The 24,966-nt window shown below is 43.3% G+C and overlaps 1 protein-coding gene across 2 annotated transcripts; it reads left to right on the top strand.

Moving 5' to 3' along the window:
* Nucleotides 1-712: 712 nt before the first annotated feature.
* Nucleotides 713-24,369, top strand: igf2bp3 (insulin-like growth factor 2 mRNA binding protein 3). 2 transcript variants are annotated; one of them, XM_050033884.1, is made up of 15 exons: nucleotides 713-1,512; nucleotides 2,481-2,541; nucleotides 8,368-8,416; nucleotides 12,134-12,185; nucleotides 12,472-12,535; nucleotides 13,322-13,597; nucleotides 16,077-16,211; nucleotides 17,493-17,615; nucleotides 17,788-17,923; nucleotides 18,702-18,833; nucleotides 20,000-20,122; nucleotides 20,278-20,352; nucleotides 20,613-20,744; nucleotides 20,913-21,026; nucleotides 21,990-24,369. In XM_050033884.1, exons 1-15 carry the CDS (start codon nucleotides 1,338-1,340, stop codon nucleotides 22,095-22,097), a joined length of 1,755 nt encoding a protein of 584 aa, XP_049889841.1. In that variant the 5' UTR covers nucleotides 713-1,337; the 3' UTR covers nucleotides 22,098-24,369. The 2 variants fall into 2 exon arrangements, with proteins under 2 accessions (XP_049889841.1, XP_049889842.1); XM_050033885.1 differs by having other exon boundaries at nucleotides 715-1,512; nucleotides 20,003-20,122.
* Nucleotides 24,370-24,966: the final 597 nt, after the last annotated feature.

Below are 24,966 nucleotides of genomic sequence, written 5' to 3' on the forward strand. Positions count from 1 at the left end.
TGTGTAATATTTTAGACATGGATTCCACACGTGATTGAACTGGACTGTGCATTACATAGGACGCTAGGGGCACTTTAGTGTAGGAAGCCCCTCCCTCCCTCTGTGAATGCAGATCCATGCCGGAGGTATAGCAGCGAGGATTCGCCATGTGCATTCGGTCCACATGGCCAACGTCTCCTCGTTGTGCGAAACCGTCTCAAAGTTGGACAAAATGAGTGGCGTGGAAGCTCTCATCTCGCCAAAAGACACCCCCCTCCATATCATTGTGTGTGACCACGAGCAAAACGGGCCTGCAGTTGGACTTTGGGTTGTGGATCATGGAGGGCATGGCTCCACTCTAGTTGGAGAAGATGGATGCCGTCATGAGAATAGTAGTACGTGTCATTCCCATATTGCGCGGAGGCCTGAGGAGTGGCGCAGGGCCCTCCCTAGTCAAGTTTCTTAAAATTAAATGTGTCCAGTATGCAATTTAACAATATGGAGCAACATCATTTATGAATGGCCCCACCCCCTTTTCATCCTCCTGTGTCATCAGTACAGCGCACTTAGCACAGCCGTGCGCACAAGCCCCCGCAATATCAGCGTCTCCCTGCTATGGGCGTGCGTGAGCGCACTGTCGTTTTACTATTCCTCAGCTGACCAATGAGAATCGGGGCTTTGCAGAGAAAGGCACACGAATGTGATTCTAGTAAAGATACACTGGGTTCTCACGGAATCCCTTTACGCACATAGCTCGCCAGGTTTTTTCCCAACACCAATCCACTCTTCCCCTCCTTTTTCTCTCCACTCCCCTCTGCTGTCCCCACCCCAGATTCCCGTGCAATTTTCCCCAATCCCAAACACTTAATTGAGCAATTGGGATTCCTCACGTGTGGGCTGATTTGTAGTTTGAACACGTGGCTCATTCAAAAAAGCCGGAATAGCGGAGGATTTTTTTTTCACCCCCTTCTTCTTCTTCTTCTTATTCTAGGCTCTAGACTTAGAGGCGGGCGCCAGCCTTACCGTGTGTGTGACATTCTCTGTCTCTTTGCCAAGGGGTTTGGGGGAAGACACAAAGTAGTTTCTCCTCCTTTTCACCCAGCCCGCCATCGTTTGGAGACACGAGATTAATAATTGAGCATTTATTTATTGCGCGATAGAGACAGAGGGGCGAGGGAGAGCAAACGCACTGTGAGGCTGCCAGTTTAAATCTATCTGTGGCTTGAACGACCGGGAAGCACGCCACAGCCACTCCGTAGTAGTAAAGGCGATTTAGGCTACTCCAAACACTGCACATCCGTGAGAGCAAATAACTATCTCTCCCTCAGCGTAAAGATTGTCCCTTTTCGGCGCAGAACATGAATAAGCTATACATTGGCAACGTGAGCGCTGAGGCGAGCGAGGAGGACTTCGAAACTATCTTTGAGCAGTGGAAGATTCCGCACAGTGGTCCGTTTCTTGTCAAAACCGGCTATGCATTTGTGGATTGCCCGGACGACAAAGCTGCAATGAAGGCCATCGATATGCTTTCAGGTGAGATTTTTTTTTGTTCTCGAAAAGTGACATTTGGAAGAACGCACGGAGAGCTGCAATTGTGTGAAGATTGCCTTTACTTCAGTCCTGTAGGGTGGGGGTGTATCCAAGCATTTCTTTCTCTCACACAACCTTTACTTGGCCTTTTGACACCGGGGGCTCAGACAAATAGCTGCCATGGGTTTGAGTGAAATCCTGCTCTTGTAATTTCACTGAGTGTAGCTTGATAAAATGGTCGAGTAAACACAATCATGTGGATGAGAAATACCAAGGCTTTCCTTATGCAGGTTATGTGCCGTTCAGGGGCAGTGGGGCGCATAGGCAGCGAGCTGTGGACGTCGTGAAGTGAACCTTATTGTAGGCTTTATCACACAGCACACTTTGGCACGATTAGGAGCAGAGGCCGTGGTGTGTTGCTGCTTTTACCAGCTTCAATTTGAACTTACACTCTTATCCAGGTTCCAAACTGTAGGCCCTTCTCCAGTGGTCACAACTCGCTACATTGTGAAGCCATTTCGCCCATGCTGACACACCAGGTGGTTTAATTGTGCTGGTCAAATGTAGGCCAACTAACTGAGCCACACGACCATTTGCTCTTGTATATTACCCACTTCGTCTCGTGATTTGGTGCTAAATTAAACCAAGGCCTGCTCATACTGGGACACGTAACAATATAGCTCAACTCGTATGATTTTACGAATAGGGGGCTAATGCCTGGCTCATTTGTGTGCTCGTGCTCAGTGGCTCGCACACTTTGCAACAATTTGTCCAGCTAATATCACAATGTGCTCAAAAAAATAACCAGGACGTCGCTGTGTGTTCATATGCACGTCTAGATTTAAGCCCAGTGCACAAAACGAGCAGTAAACACTAACCCTAAATGCATTTCCACGAGCAGTGAAGGAGGCCTGTAGAGAAGAAGGTCAAATGATAAATGACACTAATAGTTGTGTTTTGTTTTTTTTTAGGTAAAGTTGAACTTCATGGGAAAGTTCTCGAAGTGGAGTACTCGGTCCCTAAACGTCAAAGGTAGGTCGGGTTTTAATTTAATTCACTGCTTCTTGGTTTAACTCGTGGGAGCTCCATTTTTTTTTTAATCCTTTAAATATTTTCTTCGAGACTTTTTTTTTTTTTACCAAGTGATATTTGCAAGTGTGTGTCTATGTTGCTTTTGTGCATTCAGTATTTTCATTTTGGTGAAATGAGGTGTCTTTTTTTTCCCCCTGAATGCTCTGGGGTCAAATGAAAGGGGCGTATGGTGGTGGTGTACTCCCTCCTCTCGCCATGACTACGGTGTGCTCCTAAAACCGTTGTGCATTATGGTGTAGCTAGCTCATGCTTGTATTTTCTCGCTCTTGTGCCTTTTATATACGCACACTACTTGGTTTTATTTGAGCTCGAACCTCAGGGCGATTAGTAAAAGCCTGAGTGTGCTGGGTGAAATGTGTGCAGAGTGAGTGCAGGCTGGATTTGAGGCGCACAGGCCTTGTGGAGTCGTCCATTTGAGAAAGATCTGCCCGTCATTCTCCCTGCCTGCCCTGCGCTTCCGCCCTCCTCTGCACATTGTGCTGCTGTTGCATGAGATGGACTCCCAAACGCGAGTGGAATGGGAGGTTTGGGGCCCAAGTCACGGAAAAGCCTTACTTTGACTTATTTAGACCCCCGTAACCACACTTGGACTGTCGTGTTTATGTGAATGTTTCCCCAAAAGTGTAGTGTAAATATTTTGTGTATTGTGTGCGTAATCTGTGTTGAGGACGACAAATACTGGGGCTCTTTGGCTTTGTGTGCGTATTTTTTAGTGGTGACGCAATTCGCTCATAATTAATCCATCGCTTCTTGGATTAAATTAAAATGGCTCTCGCTTGGTAATTGGTGTGTTGATTTCTAAGAGGCACTACACGCAATATGCCTGGTTTTGGTGTGTTTTTAAGTCAGATTGACTGATGTGCTGTTTTACGCACGCCACATTTGAAATCAGAGGGGCGAGGTGAAACATGGAGGCTGTTATACGTGGCCTAAATTGATACAGAAAGTGCGTAAAGACGAGAAAGGATGAAGAAGGGAATTTTAACATATTTACGTGAAATGTATTTTGCATATGGACGTCACACAAGCCTCCCCCCATATCTGGCAGCTTGTTAGGCTGCATTGTATCTTTGAATAAATAAACCAGGTGAGCCACATGGGGAATTTTGTAAAATCTTGAGACCTTCCTCCAAATTTTCCTGATCATGAAAAACTGGTGACGTTGCTCTGTCTTTTAGTGCAGCCTGCTGTGGTGGCTATGGCAGCAACAGAGTCGAGTTTCAGCCACACTTCAAAAAAGTAAAACGTGCCCTCCCTTTACAACATGGAACACAGCAGTAGTCAATGGGAACAGTATTCTGAGTATAGGCTACACACACATACACTCACACGTACACACACACACTTGTACACTGGGGCCCCTCTTTGCATTCCAACCTGCAAATATCAACTGTGGGCTCGGCCAATCACCATGGCTTAACCTTTGAACCTATCAGCAAGGGGAAGTGCTACAGCAGACAGAGATCAAGGCGGGGTGGCTACAGTTTGGGGCTCATAAAGATAGAAATGTGTAGGGTGACGTGCAGTGGACTGTGGCGTTTCACACTGGCCAAAATATGTCACGTAATCAAACATCTTGATGCACATTCCTCGTAATTTGTCATGGATGTGGCCGAAAGCCGCCTAAAATTATCTCCCCTGCGTAAGCAAAACATCTGCTATGTTTAATAGTGACTCCAGAAAATATACTGTAGCCTACATATTAATAACATGACACAACAAAATAAAAAACATCCTGCCTACAGATAAGTTGTATCAGCAGTATTGTGTAGTTATTAAACCTTTCAGCCATCTTATGAACATTTACATTTCACTGTGTGACTTTTGAAAAACATTCTGTGCTTGGCTTCTTTTTTTTCTTTTCTTTTTTTTAAAATCTGGCATTTAAAGATGACACCCACTCGTTCTTGACAATATCTTAAGCTTTTATTATTTTTATTTTTTTATACCCTGAAGGCATGTAAATTGTACAATAGGGAGCCAAGCATTAATCTGAATCTTACAGGTGTATTTATATTTAACTTTAAAGAGCTTTATTTTCCACAATTAGGAGAACTGTTTAAAATGGCAATTATATTTTCACTTTTGACCCAGCTTTTTGCAAAAGTGTACTGAATTGCTTGTTAGTGCAACTGGGCCACATACATTTATTTTTTTGCCAACAGTTGCTAATTGAGCAGATTTAAAAAAAAAAAAAATCACTCCAAATGTTTTATTTCATCCTTAATTAAAGTCAGACTGAGTTGCAGCGGTGTCACTATTGTGTACACTGTGACTAGACTTCCTGGGTCAGATGATGCGTCTCTTGCTTAAATTAAAATAAAAGTAGTTTTCTCATCCCCACATGCACATACTGGCTTAGTCACATGTGGAGAAAGAAAATGGCATGGCTGTAGGAGGGGTGGCCCCAAGTGTGTGTGTGTGTGTGTGTGTGTGTCTGTGAGTGTGTGTGTGTGTGTGTGTGTGTGTGTCAGCGAGAGGGAAACGGATGTTAAACATACTTTTGTATGTTAAATAAGAAATAAGTTGCACATCTATAAACAAAGTGTAGCAGTTGTTCTCAGTGAGTGGTGTAAAGTTTCAGCCATTTCGTCTTTTATGCAGTGTTTTTTTTTTTTTTTTTTTTTTTTTTTTTGAACCAAGCAAAAAAAAAAAAAAAACTCCATAAATTCAGACAATAGCGTAGATCGTTATCATTGCTGTTTGTAGAAATGGCTCCTGGCTCTTATTACAAGAATTCTGGGTCATGAGGTCACTGTGGGGCCCCACCTGCAAAAATGGGGATTTGGGGACGGAGACTTGGGGTGCCAGAGAATTATGAATGTGGCCCCTTGTTTTACCCAGACTGCAAGCAAAGGTTTCTTAACTCTCCCTCTTGCTAGGCTCAAATCAGAATATCATTGTATTTTTGCTTTCTCTTAAATGTATATAAAATGTATTTTGTTGTAGCTGGACAGGCAGACGCACATGTGTGATAGTGTTTGCAGAAGTTGAGTCATTTCTAACTGTTGATATTCAACTCATTGGAATTCTCTGAGGGAATTCCAAACCAATCTATCCAAACGAAGTGTTGAATGTAGCTTATTGGGTGCACCGTGTGCATATAAGGCCTGTGAGAGGGCAGCGGAAACCAGACTGTGTGGAGTTCAGTCATTCAGAACCTCTGCATACTGAATAGTCAGTGGCTGTGGTGGGTGTTGAGCACAGGTCTCGTGTGTCCCACACCGTCCCTGATGGTGTTGACGTAGAGTGCGTCAGTGAGGGCTGATGATTTCAGAAATGGAGATGAATACAGGTGTGGTGCAGCCTCTTGGTGCTCAAGCTGTGAATCTTCCTGTGTTTTCTCTATGGATGCATATGCATGCTTGCATACGTGTCCACACACCCACTTGGTGTCCATGGTGTGGGCCCAGTAGGTCCCAGCTGAGTGGCGTAGAAAGTGGTTGAACGTGTAGAATATTGGTCCATTTTAAAAGTAAATAAGGAGCCCGGCCTCCTCCTGGCCATCACATGACGAGCCAACCCCAGTCACTCCTGGCCCTCCCTTCCTTCCCTCCCCCTCCCACTTTTAACCCTGCTCTACATGTTCCTGTCAGTGGACTTGTCCGTGTCCATGGCAACAGGGCCCCACCCCCACAGGGCAGAGAGGGCCCTTGTTACCCTTGCCTGAAACAGGGCTAGCCCCCCCCCCCCAAGCACCACACCCCACTCACACACCCCCCCTCCCCAAATCAAAGGCTTGGACTAGGGAATGTATACCAACCCCCACCCCACCCCATACCCTGGCTGACTTCTTCTGTGTGTGGAGCTATAGGTTAATCCGACTGGAAGTGCTTGGTGCATTTGCACATTTCGCATGGCGTTCCCACCGCAATGCAGAGCATACAGAATGTGTGGGGAGAGGGGGGCCGGATCAGCCAGGAATGGCACAGTGGGCCGGAAAGGGCTGGAATTCCTCTTGGAAGTTATTTGGGAATATTCTTTACAATTTGCCCATTTAGAATTAAGTAGCTTCCTAATGTCTCAAATTAAATATGTTGTTGAGCTGCTGTTGGCTTGATCATGGTCGTAGTGGCTAAGCTGAGGAATTCCAACTGCTGCTGCCCTTGTTGCACATGTGCAGTACGTTTCACTGCGTGGATGTGGTTGTGTGTAATTTAATATTACCTTTTTGTCATATATTTTTTTTCTTAAATTTGAGCTCATGATGTAAAGATTGAGTTTATATATACTGCATGTTGTGAGGTGTTATCATCTTCGCAGCAGATTAGAAAACCACTAGCAGTGGAGCAGTTTGTACAAGTAGATGAGCTGCATTTAGATATCTTTTAACAGCTCAGTGAAGCTTGGGGAAAAAAGAACAAGAGAAATGTGTGTAGTATAACTCCTCAAAGTTTTTTTTGTTACACGGCAGACAGGAAATTATGGCTACACACAATATATCTTAAATTAGCTGCATATGTAGCAGGTATGTGTGGAGTGTGTGTAAGGCTGGTGTGGATATGGGTTGGGGGTCAGGGTTTGTGATTCCACATTTTGTGTGTGTGCGTGTGTGTGTGTGTGTGTGTGTGTGTGTGTTTTCAAGCTTCAGCTCTCGGCCATATGTACATTTTGTTCCTTTAGATCTATGTGTGTCAACAGGCAGTGGACTTTGGAGTGGCCTGCACTTTTCCCACATTTTTATACAACGTCCACATGCATGCAGACACTTGTGAAACTCTGACTCATTGATCCACAAGTCCCATTGTCTGCATGACCTCCACTCATAGCCTGTGTATATACTCATGCTGCTGTACACAAAATAGCTAAATTGGGAACCTTAAAGCTAAAAGGGTGAATTGGGGATTTTTGCCCTTATTTGTTGCTGGTGACGGAGCACAGCAGCACCATTGTAACTGCTAGTCTCCACTTGCTTCTGCTGTATGCACACACTCCATGAACAAGCACGCAATTTTGATTCTTCCTATTTAGTGTGACGCGGCCAGTGGAGATTCCCTTTGGTTTCCGTTTGGCACCTGCAGCACCCCACCCCCAACCCCTCCCCCCTCCCCCAATTTTGATACAACAGCTGGATGCTCCTGGTTAAGTGTCTATTTTAGTTGAAAAGAGTGGGCTTGAGCCTTACAGTGGTTGAATCCTCATGATGCAATGCTACAGGGCACATGCTTGACTCAAACTGTGTAGACAAGACTTTCAGATGCATCTTCGCCTTTTCTATTTTTTTTTCTCCTCCTTCTGCACTCCTCTTGATGCCCCTTGCTGCTCCTTTCTGTAGCTTCACAGTCCTGCTTCTCCTCCCTATCTCGATCTTCACACTCAGTGTGACACAGTTGGTGATTTGGGACAAAGGGTGTGGTGCGATTTTAGCGTTATTTTAATTTTGAGCACCCAGTTCTCAATTCAGGCCACCCAGTCGTGATTCTAAATCACCCCATTGCCCACTTTTCTCCATCACTTCCTCCCACGTTTCACCCAGGGTGTCTCAGTGCACCTGCTGGGTTGGGAATGGAATTAAAGTAGAGGTCATATGTGCAGCTTCTCCACCCTGGTTTCTCTCGCTAGAAAGCAGAGGGAATGAAGACCCCCTTTTTTTTTAAATTATTAAAATACCTTTTCTGTCATTTGTATGATGGTGCTCTGGGTATTGTCAGCCACTAACGGTCTCTCCTCTTGTCTCCCATCTCTCTTCCCATCTACCTTCATCAATTTCTTTTCCTCTTCCTTTCATCCATCCCCCACCCTCTTCCTCCCTTGTTCTCTCTCCAGGAGCTGTAAGCTGCAGATCAGGAACATCCCGCCTCACATGCAGTGGGAGGTGAGTGCTAACAGGCTGCTAACTGCTTCCAGGGCGGGGCACATTTGGGCAGCCCAACTGGGCTCTCATTTAGTGGCCTCTGGAGTCACCTTACCCCCTTTTGGGTTTCAGTTGAGCATGCGCTTCATGATTTGTTTGAGCGTGGCTACAAGCTAAGGTCGACCAGTGGTTGGAACTGTGATTGGTGGAACAGACATGATTGTAAAAGCACTGGTAATTTGGTAGTAAAGATTTTAAGGTTTGATTTTTACAATTTAGCTACACTGGAGCTTTGGGAAGCAACAATAGGTGATCATTGTTTATTTAACAAGACATTGGAAGAATTTGAGAAGGGTACAGTCTCCAGGTGGTTTGGCTGGGTCAGGCTCATGATGAAACTTCAAGTAGTTGCATGATCTTTGTAGCTTTATGTTGCTACATGTGTTGGCTACCTGCTAGGCATGTTTTTAGAGCTTTATGAAAAAGCTTGCTGCTGGTTTTGAATTGATTCTTTGGCTACACAGGATGTGATGTGCATAAAATGGCAGACGTAACTTTACTGTTCAGTCATGGAGTCTGTCAGTGCTGATCACATGGGCTAGTTTGACAGAAAATGAATGCCTTTTCACACCATGTGTTTTCTTGGAAAAAAGTAAAACTTGTGGATACGAAATGAAAATGAGTGTATTGTCTGAGAAGTTGTGAAACATTCATGCGAGAGTGGCTTTGACGTTGCCCCATGGCCAACCCAAGTGTGCTAATCCTTATGTGGTTCACTGGGATATTTCTGTTTATTTAAAAAAAAAAAAAAAAATTTAGTTCATCAGTGCTTTCTTGTATTCTAGTTTTTGTTCCTTTTGCACAGTAAGTCAGGAATTAATTGATTTAAATTTAAGATGCACATATGTCAGTGATTCCTTGACACATAAAGAGTGGAGAAAATAAAAACACACCTGTACAAATTTAATGCAATCCACTCACTGGCCATGCAAGAAAAATTACATGCCTGAAGCTTATAATGTTGAAGTTGTGATTCTGCAAAAGACTCGACTGAATCCTAATTTAGGGACATAGTTTATGGTGTCCAAGAAAATACTACAAGGCATTTTTATGGTTAAACTGACAAATTTACAGAATAAATTTAATTCTACACTTCGCATTTCGGTGTACTCCTGATGCTGCTGGCTAAAATACAACAGTGGAAACTCGTCAAAAGTGCTTGTACAATTTTAATAAGATGCATTACAATAAATCTGAAACACGTGTTTTTATTGTGTACATTCTGTTGTGTCTGCAAGCACGTTTATATACAAACAGCCCAGGCAGAGGTCCCGCATTAAGGAAAAAAAATCTGAAAAAAAAATTCACATCTTGCAGCGAATTCTCTCCAAAATTAATCGTACGCACAACTTTTCCAACACAGCTAACTTTTGAACCGCACAAATTATTTTATTTGATCTTGGATTAACCCTGTAACCCTGGACCCTTGGTATTTGAGGCAAAAATACCCCCCCTACATTTCCTGAGAAATTCACGAGAAACCCTTGTCTAAATTGATGATGCATAAATGGAGCTCAAATGAGTCCATTGAATGTTCTTATCTCAGGTTTCTACAGAGGATTTAAAGTCAGTACAAGCAGTAAAATACACGCTCAAGGTCAGTGTTAAATCCCATGTACAGTCCTGCATTCCTTTTAAAGGGTTAATGTGCAAAAAGAAATCATGTTAAATTGAATGAAAAGAATTAAAAGAAATTATTAGCTGTATCATGGTCAGTTTTCAAGGCCACTGCCTGATCAGAGGGGGAAAAAAAAAAAAGTGTTGAGCAACAGTCGTGTGTGTGAGTGTGTGTGTGTGTGTGTGTGTGTGTGTGTGTGTGTGTCCATGCATTGTATGTCTTTCTCTCTCTGCATGTGATAAGTATTTAATTTAGAAAGTATTCAGTGTCGGCTACACATTCTAGTTGATTACACACTAATCTGCTGGGCACACGTACATTTATCTGGACTTAAATTTCAACATTTTTGAAGTGCTCACAAATTTCACCCTAGCTTTTTTTTTTCAGAAGTCATTTGTGTCAAACTTTAGATCCCAGTCTTAACCTCCATGTGGAATCTCATGTGCCAGTAGCTCAGCTTTATGTGACTTTTTTTTTTCTTTCTCTTCCCTCTGCAGAGGTTTAGCTGTGATGGCGTGTGCCTGTAGTGTTGCTCAGTTTAATTTTCTGCTCCATAAAGACTATGGAAGCCTAATGAGAATTTTCTTATTGAATTGCACAATTGTTCAGTATTATTCTCAATTGTAAGACTGAGGGGTTAATGCATGGCTTTAGATTTCAGCCTGATTCACTCAGTGTGATCAAATGGCTACGGACAGCCTCAGTGTTTTGTAATGGTGGGCTCGCTTTGCCTACGCATGTCCCTCAACTGCAGCTCCAGATCCACCCATGTTCCTAGCATGTAGCGATCAAGCTGTTTGCTTTCTCTAAAGGTGACATGGAGGTTTGTGCCCCTCCAGAGGGGGGGAGGGGATAGAAGAATGGAGGAACAGAATAGAATGGGATCTTTTGATGGCTTGTATGTATCTTATCAGGTAGATAAGACAATGGGTCATGGTGTGTGTAGCCACACAGCGAGCGAATAGTGGTGAGAGTAGTGGCGTGTTCACAAGCTGTAGTGGGTGGGTGGGCCTGGACAGTTTCCCCTTTCCCTTCCATGTGCGCCGATTCACAGAATGTGTAGCATGAACTCGTACCCCTCCCCCCCCAGCCACTGCTTCCTGCTGGAATGTACCCCACCCTTTCCTGAATGGCCTGGATTCCCATTGGCCAGTATCGGTAGACGGACAGTCAGAGCATCAAGCCAGCAGCCTGCAACTCTTTGCTTCAGGGAACCCATATCAGCGCAGGAGCAGCCAATGACGGAGGGAAGAGATGGCAGGGAGGCGGGAGGTTGCATGGTTGGTGGGTTGGTGGAGTGGGGGGGCAGGGACGCAGTCTTGTTGGCCAGAAAGTGGGGTTGAGCTCTTGGGGGTGTGGCCTTGGACTGGACTGAGCATGGTCGGATGTCTTAGCTTAGCTTAGAACCCTCGCTCCCCCTCTCGCCCACATTTGATCACATCTATGAATTGAAATCCTGAGGTCTCCAGATTTGGGCAGATGGCCAGCATGGTGTGGCTTTCTTTTGAATGCATTTTCAATAAAGCAACATTTTTTATAATATGTGTGATCCCAACATGCTGGGAATTTTCTGTCATGTAGTTATTATTTTTGCCAGTATTCAAAAAGCCTAACACGTAAAAGCACCCATAGCTGTGTGGATTTGTTTATTTTTTTGTGAAATGGTTGACCAGAATTGAAAAAGAATCCATGTGTATTTTTAGATGAATAGCCTGCTACTTGTGAATCTAACATGATTTTTTTTTTTTTTTACACTGCTTACATGGGTGCTTCTCAAATGAAGACTTTGAAAAAAATGTTATAAAACTGGCTTAGCACCTGGAGCACCATACAAGTGCCCAGAGGGGAGAGTCATAATTTGAGGTAGAAAGGCTTTTACAAGAAGGCAGCAAATTTATCCACGTAACTCAACATTGAACTCTGGGGTTCAAAATTAATGGACTGTGTCCTGGCAGCGAGCGGGACTGGTTCCCACAGATGAGCTCCTGCTCACTAACAGGTTCTGGTCAAAAGCTTCAAAGTCTCTAAGTAATTGTGGCTTTTCTTTCTTTTTCTCCCAGGTTTTGGATGGTATGCTTGCTCAGTATGGTGCAGTAGAGAGCTGTGAACAAGGTAAATACAGACTCTTGTTTAAGCTTTGTGTCGCAGTTGCTTTTAATATAGTTCCACCACCTTGCCTCAACACACCTTTAGAATTTGTGTGCTGTGTGTGTGTGTTTTTTTTTTTTTAATTACATTGAACAATCTTGTTTTATTCGGTTTAATTATAAAAGAACCATTGCAGAATTTCTTATGTTATTTGTAATTGTTTAACCATGTAAGTATCCAGTGTGGGTAAATTGTCAGTGCCATTGAATGTGTGGATTGACTCTGCTGCGTGCCCCCCCCCACCCCACAGTAAACACTGACACAGAGACTGCAGTAGTCAACGTTCGATATGCAGCCAAGGACCAGGCCAGGCTGTGAGTACACACATACACGCACATGCAGTGTATTCACACCATTAACCTCCCGCTCATCTGTCTTGATGTCTTTGACGTGGATCTGCTGAAGTTTTTTCACTTTACCCAGCATTCTGTTGGAAATTACGTCAACTTCCTCTGTCAGTGTTCTTACAGTGCACCTGATTTCCTCCTTCCAAAAGCCAGTCTAGTTTAATTTGACATGCAATGATGACGAGGAGGAGGGGGCAGTGTATGTGTGTGTCTTTGTTGGAGGGGGGTGGGGTGGGGGGGTTAAATTAGCCATCTGGTGCCCCCTGGTGTACATGAATCATACTACAGTGTTGCTCTCTGCACGAGTGGTTGTAGGAGTCTCCAGGCATAATTGATTGTTTCACTACAAATCTAAATCCTTGAGGCTGACAAGGCAGACGTGTACATAGTGTGAGTGCTATCTAGAGTGACTGTCTCGTACCTCAAGAGAAGGGATGTTTTGCCATTGCCCCTTCAGTACGTTGGGTTTGTAAGGAGCTCTTACCTTCTTGTTCTTTGTGCCCATCATTTGAGACAATAGCTGTTTTCAATTTGGACCAAAGCCCCTCAATGTTGTTTTATTATCCCCAAGCTTTGGGTTCTCCCATTGATAATGAGATAGGAAAAAAAACTCGTCTCAACAGATATTTGTTTGGCAGATAAGCGATTCAGAGCATTTCTCTCCATGACTAAAAGCCTCTGTGTGTTGTTAAATCATACCTGCTCAGTGGCAATCAAGCGTTTTTGAGACTGACATCCCTTTATGCTCCCTAGGGCGATGGAGAAGCTCAACGGATCTATGATGGAAAACTATGCCTTGAAAGTGTCGTATATCCCAGATGAGACGGCTGCTCCAGAGGGCCCTTCAGCAGGGGGCAGGAGAGGCTTTAATGCCCGCGGACCCCCTCGTTCCAGCTCTCCAGGTCTGGGCGCCCGGCCCAAATTGCCAGACGTCCCGCTGCGCATTCTGGTTCCCACGCAGTTTGTAGGGGCAATTATCGGCAAGGGAGGCACCACTATCCGCAACATCACCAAACAGACTCACTCAAAGTACGTACACAGAGGTCAGGAATTATACTTAACCAGTGAGCTGTGTTCTTTCCAATTTCTGTACCGTTCCAGCATCAGCGTAGGCTAAATTCCCAATCATCTTTCCGTCCCTCTCCCAAAGTGTAGGTTCTCTCTGGTAAGAAAAATCACCATGAAGAAATACCAGCTGAACCCAGGTGTCAATGAAAAAAAAAAAAAATACAGGTCCATAATATCTGTAAAGAGTTTGCATTTTTATTTTAGAAGTAAAACATGAGACAGGTGTTCCTATCTGACAGAATTACCAAAAACAAAAGTACTTCACATGCTTTGTACTTGCTGCTGTTGACAGGCTGACAAACCCTCCTGTGTCAGTACACCCTGGACTTTATCCACCAACCAATGCAATAAATTTAACTCATTCTTTACCGACAAAATTCAGAATGTTAGACATGCTGTCAGTTCTCCATATCAGGTATATGTTCTGTATTGTCCTTGTGTCCACTTAAAACCAATTTTATTAACTTGACACAAGTTGAACCTGTCAGTCATATCACCTTGGTGCAGTATTTGAAATCCTCCTCCTGCTGCCTTGCCTCAAATGTCTTTAACTGCTTGGCATCAGATCTTCTTCTGATAATCAATACATCTCTACTCTCAAGCCAATTCCCACAGGCTCTACAAAATGCAATTTTTAAAAAAAAAAAAAAAAAAGGGCAATCAAGGCACCTCACTAATAAACAATAGAAGGCCCATATCAAACCTCCCATTTTTAGTGGGCTATTAAAACTGTTTTTCCACAGATAAAAAGTTGTTCTGGTGTTCCAGTCAGGACTTGAACCACAACACAGCACAGAGACGGCTCTTGTTAAGATCTTAAATGGCATCCACTGAAATGCATACAGTGGAAAAGTTTCAGTCTTATTATATAAGATCTCATTTCTGCATTCAACACAACCACAACATTATTAGACAGACTGGGAAACTGGGTGAGATTTTCTGGTGGTCAGTGTTAAACTGGTTTGAATCCTATTTGAAGGACAGGGACTATTTTATGTCAATTGGTAGTTGTACATCTGCACACATAAAAATGACATGTGGAGCCCCGCAAGGCTCCGTTCCTGGGCCTCTTCCATTCAACATCTGCAGATGACGAAATAATATATCTTACAGTAATTATGTTGGCAGCACACAGGTTATATAACCCTATGAACAAGTGACCATGGTACCATACAAGCACACTAAATAAGTATGATGACTGACTGTACCAAAAATTTGGCTCATTGGCCATAATTCTTACTGTTACAGTCAAGGCACTCAAATACTGACTTGTCAAAGAAAAATAAATAAAATTAAACCAAATGTCAATGTAATGTAACACTTAATCATAAAACTTTGACTCTATAGCATTGGTTATCACTGCATTGAATCTGAATCTGCATTGGGAGACGGACTCGCCTCCCAGTCTGTTTTTGCCCCGTTCGGCTAATCAACACCTTCAGGTGATGCCGTCGCAAGTTAAGTGTCATCAGCCATCCTGAGAGCACTGCTTTGCTATGTATTGAGAGCTTAACAAGCTGCACCTGCAGAGGTCACAGTGGCAGGGGTTTATTTTAGTCACTGGAGTTTCTGAAAAGTCGCTAAATCTTGCGAGAAAGTTGCAAAGTTTGCAACACTGAGCGCACCGCTGTAAAGGAAAGAGGTTCGCTGGATTTATAATGCAAGACAAAACGAGATCATTGTGAAACAGAATGCGGTACAATAATCCTGTTATCTCAATTATTTTTTTCATAATTGTTGGAAGCCAAAATCATTATTAAAATTTTTTTAGATTAACTCCTCAGCCCTAAATAAATGTCTTTAGACCCAAAGAAAAATTATTAAAGTGCTCACCGTCAATCACTTACATTAAAAACCACAAACCAGGCCAGAAATCGTTGCGTAATCGCGGACTCAGATCCAAACTTGTCCATGTGTTTACCTTCAGATAGCTCAGCAACTGTAACGCTGTCTCTGCAGGTTTCTGTAAAAAGTCAGTCACACAGCTGCTGCTAGCTCAGGATACTGCTGCTAGAGTCCTCAGTGAGACCAGGAGAGTGGATCACATCGGTCCATTTCTTAAATCTGTACACTGGATTCTTGTGTGCCAAAGAATTGACTCAAAAACTATACTGTTGGTTTATAAAGCTCTGAATGGTTTCTAGAACAAGCATAACTTGAAGTCTACTCCAACTCTGTTCTTTCAAATCGTAGTGTAAGACATGTCTGTCTTCCCCTGCATATTATTAAATAAAATTTGGGACAATCTATAACTTGCACTGTGCTGTAGCTGCACTGTAATTTTTATTTTATTGTCAATCTGTCTCATTCTGTTATCTTAATGTTTTATTTTTTATTGCCGTGGTTTCTTTTATCTTAATGCCTTATAATTTAAAGCCCTTTGACTTTCGTTGTTGTTGAGAGGTGCTACACAAATAAATTTGTCCTGCCTTCACTCTAGGATTGACATCCATAGGAAAGAAAACGCAGGCGCAGCAGAGAAGCCCATCACGATTCACTCCACCCCTGAAGGCTGTTCGAGTGCTTGTACAACTATCATGGAGATCATGCAGAAGGAAGCCCTCGACACAAAGTTGTGAGTTTACACCCAAACAAAATGAGAGCGATGGAATATTTGCCTCAGTTTAATTTAGTTCTTGCAATTTAATGTGTCGCCTATAAACTTGTGAAAGATCAGAAGCGGTTATTTTGTTAAACACACCCTTGATCTAATCAGATTTCCAGTGATGAAATCATCTTAAAAAGTAAGATCAAACATAAATTGAAATTATGTCACTGCCCCAACGATCTTGTATTACAGCTAAACAGTAAGCTAAAACATTTGTGGCGAGAAACAGGAAACGCAGTAACAAAATCTTGCTTTATATTTGATCAGCGCTGCCTAGTTTACCTCTCGATTTCAGTTTTTGAGCCTCAGTTTTCATAAAGCAGGACACAGTAGGTGCCCACTTCCACTTCACAAACTCTCACTATTACAGGTAAACAGGGCACTAAAATGTGTCTGAAAACAACACTTTAGGTGAGATGGGCAGTACAGTGACATAACTTACATAACATACATAATTATGTTTGATTGGCTTGAGTTTGAGAGGGGGGGGGGGGGGGGGCAGGTCCGTCTCTTTATTCACTTTGTGTCTGTTATGGAGACATGGGTGGCGGGCAATATGAAAATGCAGGAGGACAGCCTGTAAATGGTAAATGGACCTGCACTTGTGTAGCGCCGCATTCACACACACAAACACACCGAGGTGACCATATAAGGTGCCACCTGCTGCTCAGTTTTTAACGCACTCACACACTGATGGAACAGCCAACAGGAGCAGTTTGGGGTTCAGTATCTTGCTCAAGGATACTTCTGGTAGCCAGCAAAACTCCGACAGATGATGCAGAACGTGTCATCCGGTTGCTGGGAAGGGAGCAGAGAGATCTGGGTGCTGGTTAGATGGAAAGGAGTTAACCACAGTTCATCTCCACATGCTGCCCTCATTATTATGATATAAAGCTGGTTGAAAATCGGCCGAGTATCCCTTTAATTAAAATTCCCCTGCACTTTTTTGAAATGCCATCAGTTGTTTTAACGTGTTACAATCCAGTCAAAATGAGTGGGGATGATAACTTATGCATGTTGTGAAATAGTAATGTATGCGTGTTGCAGTGCACAGCTGGGCCTGCTTATAATTGGCAGATGTGGATGCACAGGAAATTTATTGGCCAAGAAAATTTGCATTTACAGCTTGTATATGGAGTATGAAAGAAACCTAATGTGAGACAAAAATAGATATTTATAGTAGAGGTCTAATCTGAAAGTTTAGTTACTGTTGTGCATTTAACTAAGCATCCTTTCCCTCTTGTGCAGTACGGAGGAGATCCCACTGAAGATACTTGCACACAACAACTTTATAGGAAGGTTAATTGGTAAAGAAGGAGGCAATCTGAAGAAAATCGAGCAGGACACGGGGACCAAGATCACAATCTCAGCGTAAGTCTGTTTTCACTGATGGCTCTGTTTATTGATGCTATTCATACAGCCCATTCATATATGTGTCACTCAGCAGCATGGCATGCATTTTTAATGTTGTAGTGTGTACTTCAGTGTCAGAATGTGTACTCAGAATGTCCTTTTTTTTTTCACCATCCATTGTTATGTCCAGTCTCCAGGACTTGACAGTGTACAACCCAGAGCGGACCATCACAGTGAAGGGCTGCCCCGAGGCACTCGCAAAAGCGGAGGTGGAGGTGATGAAGAAGGTCAGGGAGTCCTACGAGAGTGACATGGCTGCTATGAACGTAAGCATCTTTATTCAACAACTTCGACTTCAAATGGGTGAAGTGTGAATTATTGTTAATGGAGAATTTCTCTCGACTAATTGCTTCAAAAGTGAAGAGAGTCTGCCCCAGTAGATAACTACTGTCACTAAGTTTACATAAAAACAGGAAACCAGATAACTGACTGATTCTGGGAAGGAAATCAGAAAACGCTCCTGGTCTACCGCTGCATGCACCCCTTCTACTTTAATTTATTAGGACTTTTCAGTTTGTTGGTTCTTCATTCACCTTGCAGGCATGCCAAAAAACTGTTTCCTTCACAAATTCAATGTAACGCAGGGTGAGAAAGTGATGTACAAATGGTCATTTGGGGGTGAAGAACTCCTAATGCCTTAATCTGAAGAAAAGATATCATATTTTCTAGAAAATTCAGATTGGGGAATGACTAAAAAAACAGCAATGTTCGTTACTACCGCTGTGAACACGGGATGTGATTTATGACCTGGGAAGAATAAGGTTTATTACACAGTGTGCATGTTGTTTACAAAATGGACATAATGAATGTCAGACTCAACAGAAAATGAATTAAAAAAATGCATCAGAACCTGGAACAATAGGTTGACCTTTGGTTTTATTCTCAAACCAAGCTGATGTTCCCCCCTTTTTTTTTTTTCTTTTTTTTTTATTTTAAGTTCCCATTTAACTTCCTCACGTGTGTGTTAAAAAATATACAAACGTAATAAGCAAGCATACAACCTGTGCGCTTTGTGTTCATGGCAACACTCTCATTTCTCTCTAGCTCCAGTCCAACCTGATTCCAGGCTTGAATCTGAACGCTTTGGGTTTGTTCCCCAGTGGAGCAGCAGGCATGGGTCCCCCCTTGTCTAGTGTCCCACCTCCTGGAGCCTATGGTGGATGCTCACCATTTGGAGTAAGTAACGGTCTCCTTGTCACAAACAGTACAGTGGTTTGCTCCACACAGTACCATTGCACACCCAGGACTGGCTGTGTTTGATTTCAAACTCAATATTCTGCACCTCCTAGGTCCGGCAACTGAAAGCACAGTTTATTAAAAGTAAAAACCAGACATTTAGCCTTTAGCAACTCAGCCTCATGTTTCTTTTTTTCCTTTAGTGCAGTCCTTATGGGGGTGAGGGGCCATTTTGGGCTTCTATGCTGTCGGCGAGTAGCCAGCCCCTTGCTGTAAGTCACCCGTCCCCAAGTGCTCTGCACGGCTTGTGGCTGCTCGCTGTGGGATTAGAGAGGGGGGGGGCAGGGTTTGCTACATCAGTTTGTCTCCAGTTGCCCCTTGATCTTTGTCCTCTTTTAGGAGGCCCCTAATCTGTGTGCAGTTCTTAACCTGGTCAATGAGGAAACACAATTCCTGTAGAGCTAGAGTAGAGCAAGAGTAGCTCGGCGACTTGTTGTATTTTAGATCAACAGATGTTTCACAGTGCCCTGTTCCTACATTTGGAGCCTGCCAGAGCAAGTTGTTAGTAGCCTCAGATGACATATTGACTGGAATACTGGGCTCAATCCAAAATCAACAGTGCTACTTGTTGTCCCCCTTGGATGATGAAAACCACCCCCCTTCCAGAGCTCAAGTCAATCACACAATCTAAAACACAATTAATGTGCTGTAGCTGTTTGCAAAGAGGTATCTGTATTGTCTTTTCTAATAAAACATCCAGATAGCACGTTCCGCCAGATTGTTTTTCAGAGGCCGTTCTTAAAGTCGTGCATGTGGCATACTCAGATTGTGAGTTTTAATAGCAAATTTGTGTTATATAGGTTAAAAACATTCAGCAAATGGATTCTCTGTTTCATTCTGAGTGGTAAAACGGACTTAAAAACTCTGGCATTTGGAGCATATAGTGCGCTCTCTTATTCAGAAATAAGTAAAAATCCAGTGGCGTTAAGAAATGCCACTGGATGTGATGACCAAAGGGCCCACGCTCCAATGCATCTTAAAGAACTGGAACAGCGTTTGCTAGATCCACAGTCTGCATTTTGCACAGTGATGACTGAAGCAAGAGGTCTGCAGTTACTGTCTGTGCGAGCTCCTTGTTACGGTACCACTAACGTGCCTATGCCCAGCAGGGACACCCAGAGTCGGAGACGGTTCACCTGTTCATCCCTGCGCTTGCGGTGGGAGCCATCATCGGAAAACAGGGTCAACACATCAAACAGCTGTCACACTTTGCCGGAGCTTCAATCAAGGTGAGTGACGGACAGAAGGTGAAGTTTGGAATCTCAATGATAACGTGTCGATGCTGCCTGTCTGCCCGCTGTCACTTGACTGATAGGAATTGGAATTGTAAGTGAAGGTTGCTGTTTTATTTTTATTTAATGCTGGCTGTCTGCCCTCGCCTCAGATTGCCCCTCCAGAAGGAATGGATTCCAAAGTGAGGATGGTCATCATCATTGGACCGCCAGAGGCTCAGTTTAAGGTGTTGTACCTCCTCACAGCCATATGAACACATAACACTGCAGAAATAACACTGGTCGAAATAAAAGACTGGAGCCACATAATTAAATTTGATGGTAGCAGCTGTTGGCAGCTCTTTTTTCAGTCAGTATTTTCTTGTTTCATTTATGACTCTTCTAAGTATGTTAGTGGCTCTTTACAGCCGGTATGTAAATATTTTTCTTGAGTTTTTTTCCCCAAGTGCACCGTGGGTAATCTGTAATCGAACTTGTCCGTCTGCAGGCTCAGTGTCGCATCTTTAGCAAGCTGAAGGAAGAGAATTTCTTTGGACCTAAGGAAGAGGTGAAGCTGGAGGCTCACATCAAGGTTCCCTCCTGTGCTGCTGGACGAGTCATCGGAAAGGGTGGAAAAACGGTAAGATTTATGAACCACTACACTAGCTGAACAAACCCGAGCCACAATTTTGCAAAGCTTAATGCGGCACTAACTTTAAGTTTGTTCCAACAAATGAAAAATGGTGTTGTTCTTATTTGATTTCTTTTAAGTTGTGAATATTTCATAATCTCTTGATTGTGGCTGCAGGTAAATGAGCTGCAGAACCTGACCTGTGCAGAGGTGGTGGTGCCACGGGACCAGACACCTGATGAGAATGACCAGGTTATAGTGAAGATCAGCGGACACTTCTTCGCGTGCCAGGTGGGTTTCTTTTTTTTCTTTTTTCTTTTTTTTAAGCGATCAAAGACGTGCAAAAAGCTTCAGGTCTGATTCTCCAGAGGCACATGACTAGGGGTGTTTTCACATCTTGTCCTTTTTAAACAGACCAAACTTAGTCCTCTTAAAGTGCACCAAAAAGTGGACCAACAGAAAAGGGACAAGTTCTTTTTGTGTTCACATTGTCCGTTCATTTGAAAGAGGACTCGGGTCAACTTCAGTTCACACTATAGCCTATATATATAATACATATTTTGACATAGTTTTGCTTTGACTCTGATGTGGCACTGCAGTGCGGTTATGAAGCTCCCCACTTTCAAATGAACTTAAAATTGCAGGAAAACCTTAGTGTTTCTCTGTGCTGTAGACTTTTGCCGTCTGATGTATTCTACGTTCCACATCTGGAGACGTGCAGTATCTGCTGTGGACCAAACTACTCCTCGTCATGCTTCTTTGCAAGCGTTTCAAGCCGAAGTGTCTCAGTGCAACAGCATGTGATCTAGAGGGCGAAATAAAATGGCAAAGAGTAAAGCGAACCTGAGCACTTTGTGTTCATAATGCACAGGTTAAGTGAACAGCACCGTGGACTTGACTGGATCCCTGTGAAGCAAACCGAACTCGGTCGGAGTTCGGTTTGCTTCACAGGGGTCTGAGTTCTCTTGGAGTGTTCACATATGCCCCAAAACAAGTGTCACCACTCTGAGTCCACTTAGAGGGCTGAAAAGTACCAAGTGTGAAAACACCCTAAGAAGTTCCTTGCAATAAGTTACTTTTGGACAACTGCAGCCCACAGAGAGTCAGCTATTATCCCCTGCAGGCTGAGAGGAACATGTACTGTGACTCGCAAGATATCATTTGAGGATGTCACGATCAGATCCTTTTTTAAGGTCTCTTAATAAGATTACTTTGTGCTGTGATCTGATCTTAATTTGTTCTCATGTCCTCTAGCTGGCCCAGAGAAAGATTCAGGAGATCCTGGCCCAGGTGAGGAGGCAGCAGCAGCCGAAGCCCGGATCCGGATCCGGATCTCAAACTCCACAGCCCCGCAGGAAGTAAAGCTCCAGCGGACCTGGAGGAATGGTGACTGAATCTGCCAGAAGACTCGACAGATGCACAGATGCAGCAGAGTCCAGGGGGAGACGAAGAAGACACGGGGTCACAATGCTCATCTCAGGGGTCAAAGGTTATGAGAACCCAACCAAACATCACCCCTTCTTGTCTTACTTGATGAACTTTCAAGTGTGGCTATTAAAGAGACCCCACGCCTCCAAACCTCCACCCTCCTCACCTCTCTGCATCTCTGTGAGAATGTACTTCTGAGGGCTCCCAACTACGTCACCTGCCCTCACGTGTACGCACCCCTTGACCGCTCTCCTCCTCCCCCTCCTCCCCCTCCCCCCACGGGTGTGTTAAATTTTTTTTTTTTTGTCCTCTTTTTACACTAGAAACACAAAGAAGAAATAAGGATCCCCCTCCTATCACTTCCTTGGTGTGGTACTTCAAACCTGACAAGATGTTTTGGTTGACTTCAGATTTAGTTTTTTTTTTTTCTTTCTTTTAAGCGTTTAATTGGTTGATGAAGCTTTCTCATGAGTTTTCTGTGGAAAGGAAAAGGCATTGCTATCAAGGTCCTGGTTGGACCGACAGAGAGGTTTATTTTGGGGGAGGGTTGGCTCAGATTGGGTGGGCCATGTTTAGGGGAAAGATTCTTGTTTCAGGACAGGACCCCTGAAAGGGTGGATTATATTGGGTGTCCTGCTCTTGTAATGATAGTGGCATTTTATAAATTTGGATGCATTTTATAGATAGACCTATATACATAGATGAATATATATTTAGAGGTGAGGGCAGCGCCACGACTGACACTAAGGGAAACGGTGCCGAACTGCTGCTGCCCAGGAAAACCAATTTAATATGCATTTTACTTAACTACCTCAGGATCTAGTACCTCAGAAGAGAAAAGAAAATGATTATATATATATGAAAAATGTTCCTTTCTTTTTTATTTTGCTTTTGTGGTATTTTGTATACTTTATAAAGCTGATAGTCTTTGAACATTTTTATTTTTTTAAGAAAATTTAAAATTTGGTCAGCTGCCAACTGACCTTGCCTTCAACTCTGGTGCTTTAGGTGGCATTGTTCATGTGTATGTGTGACTTAAGATGACCCTGTACATAAAGTCTATTTGTACATAGCAGCCCCGGAGCAAGAGTTGGCGCCCCCTCAGCTGGCGGCTGACAGGAGTATCGAGAGAAAATCGCCTCAGTTTTTCCCCTGAGGGTCCACCATCTTCTGAAAAAAAAGTACAAAACAACTAAGACATGCAAATAATGCCAACCGTATAATTGCAGCAATGCCATTTAGTTTTGGGATTGACATTGTTTCTGGTAGTGGTACTTTAATTTGTCAAAAAATATCCTTTTGCCTTCCTAAGAGGGCTGTGGTCAGGGCAGTGCAGTGCGGACTGTGATGGTCCTCCCTCTAGCTGCCCTACAGTCAGCAGAGCGTCTGTTTTGTCTGTTCTGTTCCCAGGCCATCAGCCACCTTCTTGACGATGGTGTCTTAGCAAGGTCCAAGCCCGACTAGGTTTATTTTCATAGAGCAAGCTTTGTCAGTTCGGAGTGGTCCTTGTAGCCAGACCATCAAGTCAATGTCAACGTCGTTCACTGCATGGTGAGGGTAGGGGGAGTCACACTGATAGACGCATACATTTTTTTTTTTTTTTTGCGCTATAGGAAAATGATATAAAGAAGACATTCTCTGTAACCCACGAACGCAACTTGATGTTTCAATTTGTTGTTCAAACAGGGAAAAACAAGCCAGAAAAGGCACACGGAATACTGAATGAGCCCTGACTTGGGGGGGTAAGAAAAGAGGAAAGGAATCCAAAACTTAAATATACAATTTATTTCATTTGTCTCTTCATGCCGAATGTAAATATATTGATTGTGCTCGAGTGTATCCATGCTTCCACAGTAGAACGCCGTCTACCTCAGCTGAGGGGGTGGGGGGTTGTTGTGGCACGAGGCACCCCACCCTGCCCCCACTGAGCGCCAGCGCGCACTGATACCTCAGTCCCCCGAACACTTCTTTCTACATGGGCGCGCCATCCTACCACCACGCTTAACTGAGGGGCACAAGTGATACTTAAAAATATCCCCGACACCTCCCAATCCCCTGCTTCCTTCCTGCCAAACCACCCTCCCAATCCCTTTCCCCTCCTCTGCAGTTTGTTTTGATCTACCTCTTTAGACACGTATTTGAAGTAGAGGCATTCTTCTATTTGTTAGAATTTAGCCCCCCCCCACCCCCTCCTTTATGCCTTCCCATGCTTCCCCAGATATGAATGAAAACTTAAACTAAAATCATTTACTCTTTAGAATTGAGAGATTAATCGAAAGTGATCAAAAAATATTTTCTTTTGCCAGTGTTTATATATACTCTTTTTGGCTTAATTGAAATCCTCCAACGATGGTTATTTCTTTCTGCTTTCTATTTTTGGTGGTGTGGCTTACATGTATTTGAACTTTTGCTTGGTTTTTTTTTTTTTTTTGTGAAAAAAGGTCAAATCACGTGTTTGATTTTGCATTCAATAGTTAAAATGAGAAAATACAGTTAAAAAAAAGGGCCTGCCTTTTTTTGTTTCTGATTTGTAAGACTTCAAAATAGATACAAGTCCTGTCTTTTTTTTTCCCTTTCGTCTTTCACAGATGCTACACTCACTTGCTGATTTGGTAGCTATTTTCTTCTGTTAGCATTTCTTGGCTGTGTAACGTGGAACATCCTCTTGGTATGAGACAGATATGAGGGACTGGGTCTCTGAGTTTTTTGGAAAAGCGATCTAACTTCAGCATGATATTCCCTCCTCCCCCTTTCTGCAACCATGCTTGTGCCCCTTCACCTCCCCTTCACACACAGCTCCACT

Source organism: Epinephelus moara, chromosome 22 (genome assembly GCF_006386435.1).
Source record: "Epinephelus moara isolate mb chromosome 22, YSFRI_EMoa_1.0, whole genome shotgun sequence".
Classification (NCBI taxonomy): domain Eukaryota; kingdom Metazoa; phylum Chordata; class Actinopteri; order Perciformes; family Serranidae; genus Epinephelus; species Epinephelus moara.